The sequence below is a fragment of the Phycodurus eques genome, chromosome 2, assembly GCF_024500275.1.
Source record: "Phycodurus eques isolate BA_2022a chromosome 2, UOR_Pequ_1.1, whole genome shotgun sequence".
In the NCBI taxonomy this organism is placed as follows: Eukaryota; Metazoa; Chordata; class Actinopteri; order Syngnathiformes; family Syngnathidae; genus Phycodurus; species Phycodurus eques.
Genome location: NC_084526.1, coordinates 22,702,530 through 22,712,807, shown reverse-complemented (window position 1 = coordinate 22,712,807; position 10,278 = coordinate 22,702,530). Strand labels below are relative to the sequence as shown.

At 42.8% G+C, this 10,278-nt stretch overlaps 1 protein-coding gene across 2 annotated transcripts in view; it reads left to right on the top strand.

Moving 5' to 3' along the window:
• eprs1 (glutamyl-prolyl-tRNA synthetase 1) overlaps nucleotides 1-10,278 on the top strand; it is a 38,842-nt gene that overhangs the window by 13,973 nt on the left and 14,591 nt on the right. For both annotated transcript variants that reach the window (XM_061669980.1, XM_061669979.1), the window contains exons 13-19: nucleotides 1,071-1,181; nucleotides 1,253-1,389; nucleotides 1,699-1,906; nucleotides 1,973-2,085; nucleotides 5,360-5,501; nucleotides 8,004-8,183; nucleotides 8,298-8,465. In XM_061669980.1, the coding sequence (XP_061525964.1) occupies nucleotides 1,071-1,181; nucleotides 1,253-1,389; nucleotides 1,699-1,906; nucleotides 1,973-2,085; nucleotides 5,360-5,501; nucleotides 8,004-8,183; nucleotides 8,298-8,465 (1,059 nt within the window). The remainder of the gene's footprint in view (nucleotides 1-1,070; nucleotides 1,182-1,252; nucleotides 1,390-1,698; nucleotides 1,907-1,972; nucleotides 2,086-5,359; nucleotides 5,502-8,003; nucleotides 8,184-8,297; nucleotides 8,466-10,278) is intronic.

The window sequence follows — 10,278 nt, the reverse complement described above, 5'->3', positions numbered from 1 at the left end:
ACTAGTTACAGCAGCAGAAGACTGAAGAGATTTTGAAAATGAATAAACAGAAGCATTATCAAATTAAGCAGATGAGAGAAAAATATGTACAAAAAGTCTCAAGCATTCATTTATAACAGCAACAGAGAATTCAGCAAAAGCTGTTTGCAGTGATTCTGTCACTTAGTGGCGTTTTATAGGCATTTTCACAATTAATGTGCTGAGTCCTGTGTTTAGCTTACATGTTATGTTAGGTTTACATGTAATTGACTAGGGGTCAGCAAAGTATGGCCTCGGGAGCCACATACGGCCTTCCTTTCTTTAATCCAGCCAACTAAACATTTACATGGTTAAAATTCCTGTAATATTTGTTGCACTAATTTATCTTTTTTTTCCCCCCATATAATTTGTTCAATGCAGTTTATTTGATCTATGATAATTTGTTTACATTTATTTATTGTAAATATTACTAAAATAAACAATTTGACATTGACAACATTTATGTATTTTTTTTAACTAATTTGTTAATTAACTATTAATATACTTAATAACAAATGAGCATGGTATATTAAAATGAACTATTTTAAATATTTTGTGGACACATTTTAACTTCCTCAGTGGATCAACTGTCTGTTTAAAAAGTGACAAGTTTACCAACGTTGCTTCGAATGACGATGGAACTCAGGGAGGGTTTGATTTTGGAGGTTGCGCTACCTTTTTCCAACTGTACTTCTGTGCGCGTATGTGACAGAATCTCCTCACTCTTGTGTGTTTCCAAGCTGCCTGTTAGCTGCGTGAAGGTACTCCTCTCTTCCACGTCCTTACCATCCTCTTCAGCACCCTCCTTACGTCATTCTGCTTCGGGGGGGCTTCATGCTCTTTAAAGAGCTTGGATAGAATGAAGTTGCTAAAATGGATTGTGGACTGAACAAGCACATGTTTTTTTTTGTTTTTTTTTCTACCTGCATGAAGCCACGATTCACTCATGAAGTCTGTGTTCCCCCTCTCATGTCTCTCTTGAAGGATGTTGGATTTAAAAAATTGTTTTAACTTTGTTTAACTCTCTTTTAATCATTGTGTCTTTCTGTTAGGTGATTGATCCAGTAGCGCCCAGATACACGGCTCTATCCAGCTCCTACGTGGTTCCAGTATCTGTGCCGGAGGCTACAGAGGAGATGAAAGAAGTGGCCAAACATCCAAAGGTTTGCAGTTGTTCCTCACATACATGTATACACACGCACACAGAGTGGCTGAGTGTCTCTCTTCCAAGTAGAATGCTGAGGTGGGCATGAAGCAAGTTTGGTACGGACCCCGAGTTTTGGTGGAAGGAGCGGATGCCGAGACGTTCGCTGAGGGCGAGGTGGTCACCTTCATTAACTGGGGCAACCTCATCATCACCAAAATCAACAAGTATGCACACTAATTAATTGTCTCAACTTGGGAACTGCTGTAAAATAGAATATTTGCTTTTTTAGTGGTCAGGGTGCTACTTAACTTCCGCAAGTATTGGGTGTATATCAGGGCTAATAGGTTTAGTCGGGAAAGTCCTCTGTTTTTACTATTCTTGGGGAAAAAATATATATATCGGCAAAAATACTGTGCATACAATAACACGATTAAGATCCAACCTCAACAGCTTTACCAATGCCATGTCTGCTGGCGCGGGCCACAGTTTAAGGGGGGAATGTGCTCATGGCTTTTCTTTCCCCCTGTGCTCAGAGGAGCCGACAGTCAGGTCCTGTCCATGGAGGCGCGCCTAGACCTGGACAACAAGGACTACAAGAAGACCACCAAGATCACCTGGCTGACAGAGACTGCAAGCGCCCCCCTGCTGCCTACCGTCTGTGTCAATTACCAGCCCATCATCACCAAAGCGGTCATCACCAAGGACGACAACTTCAAGGACTACATCAACAAAGACAGCAAGGTATGTGCCGGGTTGAGTTATCTGATTCCATGTGGACCTGTTATTGAGACGACTGGGATGTCTCAGATTGAGGAGAAGATGCTGGGCGACCCCTGTCTCAAGACACTGAAGAAAGGCAACATCATTCAGCTCCAGAGGCGGGGATTCTACATCTGTGACCAGCCCTACGAGCCAGTCAGGTAGGGAGGAAGAGGAGGCCAATTTTAAGATTTTGCTGCAGTAAACCCTCACTATTCACATGGTCTGGGACTAAGACCCGACTCAAATTACTCAGTAGACAGTAGAGCGGCTAATCCCTCTTTAGTTGCGATGTAGAGCGGCGGCAGCGCTGGCTTGTAGCAGGACGAAACTAGCTAGTCCAATTATACATTACTCGTGCACTAACTGTAGTAGTCTCGCCACGCTGCACTATTTGCATATCTGTTGTTGACCAATACTGGCCACTTGTGCCAGAGTAGCATCTGCACCACTTGCACACTGACAGAGGAGTATCTGCAACATTTGCAAAATCAACATTGTCCCAGATTCTTGCGCTACTAGTCTCTTTAAACTGCATACACTCCTTGAAGTCTCGGCGCCCTTTGCACAATGGTCATTGCACCAGACTATTGCAATATTAGTCACTCAAACTGCTCTAAGTGTTTGCACAATTGTCAAAAACCGGCATTACCAGTTAACTAGCAACCCTTTATTGCTGAGGGACTTTTTCTCATTGAAAAAAATTAATTAAAGGCAAAGACCACTGTTAGAGGTTTAAAAAGAGAACAAAGAAAAGTTGCGGCCCGGGTTTAGCCTGCCGGCCGTTCAAACCTCTGTTACCCAGGTTCTTTTATTCTGGTTGAGGTGATTCTTCGTTGAGGTGATTCTTCATTGAGTTGGTGGGATGGAAAGTTTAACAATTTATTTGAAAATACAGAGGCAAACAAAAAGGTTGGTGAAGGTTTCAGCGCTGGGCTCTCCTGCATGTGGCTTGTTTTGTGGCCAAAGCTGCTTTCTGTTGTGACTTCATGTAGTCTTGGACCAATCCTAGCTTCGCCTCGGGTGCGTTCAGAAACTCAATCCGAGGCTCTCACTGCGGCCTGAGTTTGCGGTACTAAGAGAGAGAGCGTGCTTCATTTTCAATAGCTTTACCAATGAACGTGGTAGCTACTAACAGGGATACGTCAGTACATCCGACATATTAAATGTCAGTTCTGCTCGTATCGAACAGCAAACTCCAACAACGCTCTGAGTTAGCGAAGCAGAGAGCGCGCCCAGAGTGAATTTCTCAGGGCACCCTGTGTTGATATTTTGTGCGTTTGTTGTGTCGGTGTGACTAAGTGTAATGTAACTATATGTTTATAAGGAGATTTGGGTGTATATCTGTAATGGGATGTATCAAATATGCAGTGTTGTGTAAGTGTGCAGCCAATAATTTCTATCACCAACTTGTCCTGCTTTTTAAATATGTTACAATTATCTGACTGATAAAGTTACCCTACTAATATTTACCACCAAGGATTTAGAATATTATCTTCAACTAAAAAGTTTGAATTTGCGAAAATTCTATATAAAGTCCTTAAGATCCTTCTTGATCAAAAAACAAGTGAATCAATTTCACAATTTTACTGTAATTAATTGATAAGAACATTAATCAAAATTTAATAGTTTACCATTTCAACTACTATTATACTCACATCTTGACGTGTCACTCGTATCACACTCCACTTTTTCTCTATACTCGGCTGACACTGACGGCAATGCTACTGCTACTGGCAAGCTTCATTTTACAATATTACATTTTTACAAGGTATGAAGTTAAATTAAGTCAATATTCTCCTGTGATTGAAGGTTTTTCTTTTTACAGTTCAATAGTAAAATAAAGATTTGTTCTTCATATCAATTCATCATAACATTTAAGCCTGACCTACAGGAAAGTTATTTGTTGGCAATATGTTTTCGTCATATTATGCAATAATTTATTTCTTGTTTTACTGAAGGTATTTTTCAGGAGATTTTTTTCTCCTGAAAAATCAGATGCTAAATCGCAATATTTGTTTAAAAAAAAAATAACACACCACAATTTAGAGTATTTTACCAAATTGGTCAGCCCTACTCCTGATTTATGACAAGGTAGTTTTAATTGGGCCCACGCTTTAAAGCTTATTGGCTTCCCGGTGACGAGGACTGCTTGAGTGTGGCTAAAGGTTTAGCCATATAAGCACACATGATGGAGTGACTAACCACACACGGGTGGCTAGGAGATTTTTATACTGTTTAGCCACATTGGCGAAGAGGTTTCCTGACTCTGTGCCAACCCTGATATCACAATATAAAACAAAACTGTTACTTTCAATCTTAAATTGTCCCTGTTACGCTGAGTCTTAACCTTTTGATTTAAATATTTATTTTCTGTCAGAAGTTAAACATGACATGTAACATTATGCAGTATGTCAGACAAATAAAACATTTCGGAACCGCTCATCCTCACTAGGGTCGTGGGTGTACTGGCGCCTATCCCAGCAGACTTTGGGAAAGGCGGATTGCATCACGTGACCGACGCATTGGGCCGTGCGGCCCCTATGCGTCACTTGACTCGCACACGGCACAAATTGTCGCCGCGCGCAGAATGCTGCGGACATCATCTCGTGATTGGTCCGTTTTAGACACATGCTATCATGATGTACTCCGCTTTCCCCCTGATTCCGCAATAGCTCCATCTTTAAAATACAAAACACCTACGCCTTCGCCTTCTTGATCGATTTTGCAATCTAATTAAACGCATCATCTGGTTATCTAGGTCCATTTGTTCTAGCAGGCACTGTTCCACGGTTGGCATTGTTGGGTTGTTCCTTGTTCTGGAGAGTAAAAATGGCTACCGGAATTAGCCATAAAATGTAGAGGAAACTCCGCCCTGTGGTGTCCACCCAACACCAGCCGTAGCGGCACCCCCGACTTGGAGGAGAACTGCAGCAGATTTTCAAAACAGAGCATGTGGTTTGCGCTCAGGTATAGAGGCAAACTGCGTGCAGGATAACCGTAGTGAGGTCAGCCGGTCCCCGCCAGCGTAAGTATAAAGAAGCCTTTACTGTTGCTTACGTTGACCAGCTACCCATTACCCAGCTGATCAGCATTTAACTTCACTGCGAAAAGCAATCCGGAACGTTCTCTGCATCATCTTGGTTTACCACCCCGCAAGGAGCCTCGCCTGCCGGTCAAATCTTCCGTCATGCTGCTGTTCGCTGCCAAGCTGAATTGGAGGCTAACGCTAGCTGCTACTCCTCCACGAACATGATGCCTTAGAAGTAGCAGGGTATATGGGTGTGGCATCACAGGGCTTTGCGGGAAGACCACAAAAATAGAGTTGAATGTAACTGTGTTTTTCAAGTAACAGCTAAATTTATAGAAAAATCTGTGAGTAGGTGAGGGTTTATGATGTTGCAATTTGATGAAAATAATGACTTTCTTTTGCAGTCCTAACAGCTGCAAGGAGAGTCCATGTGTCCTCATCTACATTCCCGACGGTCACGTAAAGGAGATGCCCACTGCCGGGTCCAAAGACAAAGACAAAGGCAAGGGCAAGGGCAAGAGCAAGAGCCAGCCACCCGCCAACGCAGTGAGCGTCCATTTTGTTCTATTTGTTCCATTCAACTCTGGGACGTTTTCAAGGCCAAATTTGTTAAATGAGAATGCAATTCAGAAATAAGGAGATTTCGCTAATGACGCCAAACTTTTGAACAGTAGAGTATATCACAAATGACTTAACTTTATTTGGGCACTTACTGATGTTAGTCCTTTAAAGGCAGTCCTTTAAATGTCTCAAAGGGGACATTTTATAGAAAATATTATTTTCAGTTGCTTGTATACAATGGGTCTCTGGCATGCCTGCCCACCAATCAAGTGTCAAGTTAATCTTTTGTAAGGTATTTATTTCCTAAAATGCATCTGTGAGAGAGCTTTTCTAAATAACATTATGTAACAGTGGGGTGATTTATCTAATACCACTCCCTCAGTTTCTCGGGCCATGACTTGGCACGTAGGATGGGCGAAGACACGGCATTTTTAAGCGACGATCAGACAACACCGATACCCTATCATGTCAATGATGGCTATGCAGCGCTGCAGTTTTGGATTGCTGTTGGCTCATGATGTTGCCATGGTTTGCTCCTGTTAAGCGTTTCATACACCAGTGTTCGGTTAAGTTCTCGACGTGGGGTTGTAACTATTTGTGTTTAGTGCTACAAACGAATGAGTGGCAATTCCGATTCAATCGTGATTTTGCTTGAAAAAACGAATCCTGTATCATAATTTTTGCATTTGAATGAAAATGAATCAAAAGTACATATTTCATTCTGACAAGCGCTGCAATTCTTTGTTTAAATTCGCATGTGCAAATGCACAGTTGTAGCCACAGTTCACGTGCCACACGTGTGTCATGGAGCCGTACTCTCACCTGAGACAAAATGAGGAGTGCTGCTCTGCTTGTTTAAGCTGTGAGGGAGGTTACAGATCCTCCTCTGCTTGACCTAACAGCCGAACAGGACAGAAAAAAGAAAAAAAAAGTGAGGATCTGCGGCGATGTTCATGACAGACTGCAGCCGTGAGAGATGAATTGTATAACCGCATCATGACAGATGATTGACGAGAGCTAGCCAGCTACTGCTAACTTGCAGTTTAGATAACTAGCTGTCTTAGTAGAAGCAGAAGTTGCCAGCCAGCACGGATTTACACTTTTTTACGGTGCTGAGGCCTGCGTAAAACAGACCACTGCCACGATGTGCCGAGGGAAACTGCTGCCAAAACACTTTTTAGTTTAAAATGGCTCACTTTAACCAGTCTTCCAGAGGGAAAAGCGTTTCCTAACGCGTGTCAGCGGTCTTCTCTGGTGTTGTGACAAAATCTGCCACCTCCCCAGAAAACTGCAACCAAGAAGTAAGTAACTTGGGGACTAAAAAAATTTAATTGGGTTTTGCATTTGTTGGAGAATCATGTCTTTATTTCCGAATAGTTACAAGGAGTAATGATGTGATTCGCTAGTCATTTGTTACTGTCTTTACGAATAGCGATTGTGGATTTACACTGCGAGTCTGACCTCTCCTGTTTAGTGATGTTTGCTGTATGTGCCACTTGCACAGATCTGGTCCACTTATCCATCCATTTTCTGTACCGCTTATCCTCACTTGGGTTGCGGGCGTGTTGGAGCCCATCCCAGCTATCTTCGGGCGAGAGTTGGGGTACACCCTGTACTGGTTGCCAGCCAGGGCACATATAAACAACCATTTGCACTCACATTCACACCAACGGTCAATTTAGAGTCTTAAATTAACCTACCATGTATGTTTTTGGGATATAGGAGGAAACCAGAGTACCCAGAGCAAACCCACGCAGGTACGGGGAGAACATGCAAACTCCACACAGGCGGGGCCGGGATTTGAACCCTGGTCCTCAGAACTGTGAGGCAGATATGCTAACCAGTTGTCCACCATGCCGCCTGCTCACTTATTGACAGTGTAATTTGGCGGCTTGGTGATGAAGTGCTGCTTCCGAAAGAGATAATAATACGATTAGTATTCGGTGTCATGGTTAGTATAGTCAGTGGTGGCTGCTTCGTTCCCTTTATTTGCAATCTTGACAAGGGTGTTTGTTCGGCGGGGGACAGGAGACATCTGCTCTGGAAGGAGTCTCAGATTCTCCAGATGTCTAATAACACACACAGTGGCTAGCTTTGTTGGCAGTTGCTTTTTTGAAAAATAGTGACTAGAAGTTTGTAAAAAAGATGGCAACACCTAAGCTTTGTCCTTGGTCTTCATGTCATGAAAACCGTGCAAGAGAATTCATCAGACATAACCGCCCCCTTAAAACTGAGTAATTGTGACAAATTGATGTTAAGTGTGCTGCTGTTCCTTAAGAGACCTTTTTTGTTAAGATACATGGAAACTATTTTAAATTGCAGAAAAATGCATGTCTCCTTTTGCCTGTAATCATTCTTGAAAAACGACACGCAACCCTTTAAATCTGCTTTTAAAAATGCAACATTGGTCTCCAAATCTTTTAAACTAGTTGACCTTTAACGGCAAGGGCATTCTCTCTGCAACTGTACCTATTGTTGTGTCCTCAGCCATCCCCCGCTCCTGCAAAAGCGACCCCGGCCGGTACCCCTGCGCCCACCTCTTCCGCCACAGTTAGCGAGCTCTTCTCGAGCATTGTCGCTCAGGGAGAAGCTGTACGCCAGCTGAAAACGGCCAAAGCACCCAAGGAGGAAGTGGACAAGGCAGTGAAGCATCTTCTTACACTGAAGGTAAAGCTTCCATATACAGTGAATCCTCGCTATTCGTTGGGGTTTGGGACCAAGCCGGTCGAGAATAGCAAACATCAACAAATTATCGATGTTTTTTTGCTTTACTTTTTTTAGGCTCAGTTTAAGGAACAGACTGGGTTGGACTACAAGCCGGGTATGTCTTCTCCTGCCTCTGGCCCAGCTACGGCTTCCCCGTCAGGAGACTGTGCTCCCTGCCCGTACACGCGTGTCTCTCAGCAGGGTGAGCTTGTCAGGAAGCTGAAAGCAGAGCAGGCGCCAAAGGTAACTGACCACAATATTTTTACAATGGAACCGCCAATTAAACAACAAAACTTGTTCTGTTGCAACTGATTGCTATAGCAGCAAACAGCTTTTTTTCTTTTGGCCATCGCTAAAACGGCGCCTAGTGATGGTTGCTATATGTAGGCCTAAGAAAAATGAAATAGAATTTTATGGCTGCAACACGTTCCAAAAAAGCTGGGACAGGTGGCCAAAAAGACAGAGAAAGTTGAGGAATGCTCATCAAATACCTGTTTGGAACATCCCACAGGTGAACAGGTGGGTGCCGTGATTGGGTATAAAAGGAGATTCCCTGAATTGCTCAGTCATTCACAAGCATAGATTGGGCGAGGTTCACCTCTTTGTGAACAAGTGCGTGAGAAAATAGTCGAACAGTTTAAAGACAATGTTCCTCAACGTACAATTACAAGGAATTTTTGAGCTAATAACCATTACAGGCCACACCGCTAGGGGCAGTGATACTCCTTGAATGTCTGTTGTTTTTTGTGGCGGAGAAGTCACTTGTTGAAGTGTTCGTGAGTAAGGCAGTGGCTAAAGAAAAGCTTGCTTGAAGTTAAACATAACGTGGAGTTATTTAAGCTACAAGGAGGTGGGGGGGTTGCAACCCCTCGCGGTTGCTTTGGCGCTGTCAGGTATGGCGCGAGAAACGGCGATGGAAATTCCGATGGACGACTTAAATGACGATACAGGAATGCGCACTCTATTTGCTAAACTTGGTTTGTTCCTAAAAGAAGGACATGCTGTACGAGGCTTACTCTAACTTCGACCGGATTATAAAAGATGTGAATGTGCCCATGGGGGACTGTATTATTGAGTTTGAACAGCGTTATTCTCTGATGCGCAAACACAACATGGTTACCTGATGCAGTTGTAGCTTTTAAGATGCTGCATACTGCTGAAGAGGATATTTGGCGGAAACACGTGTGCAGTGACGGATAGTATTAGCCAGGAAATAGTGTATGTTACAAAGCAGCAACGGCAAAAAGGAAACACCTGACAAAAGACCACTTGACTGAAAACTTCTCAGACCGCTACAAATATGCTTGACAAGTACGAACGGAATTCAAAATGTACAGTGTGCCAAAGTAATTTTCACTGGGCTAAAGACTGTCCACCCAAATGTGAGTGTGTTAAAAAACTGAAGATAAAATGGAAGTTGATGAATGCATTATTACCCTGTACACTAAAGAATCACCAACAGAAATATTCATGACAGAATGTTTTGAGCTATAATAGACACTGCTTGCACGAGAACAGTGTGTGGACAACAATGGCTCGAATGCTGTGTTGGTAAACAAAAGTGCAAAGACTACAGTCCCCTCCAAAGGTATTGGTACGGCAAGGTCAATTCCTTTGTTTTTGTTGCTTACTGAAGACATTTGGGTTCCAGGTCAAATTATGAATATGAGACAAAAGTTGAGAATTCCAGCTTTTATTTCATGGTGTTTGCCTCAAGATGTGGGAAACAACTCAGGACAGAGCACCTTTTGTTTGAACCCACCCACTTTTCAAGTGAACAAAGGTATTGCAACATTGGACTGATGGATGTTTGTAGTTGCTCAGGTGTTGCCTTTTAGATTGATTGCTTAAACTTTACACCGATCTGATCGGCTTGCTCGGTATCGGCTGATAATTTAGCATTTTATGCGGATTGGCTGATCGGCTTTCATGTCATAATTCGCCAATCTGATCAATGACGTCATCGATCTGTTCCGCAAAAGACATTTACTCTGCGTCACCGTCTCGTATGAATCCAAAAGCTAGTTTATTTTTAGCGTTCTCACGTATAATCTTG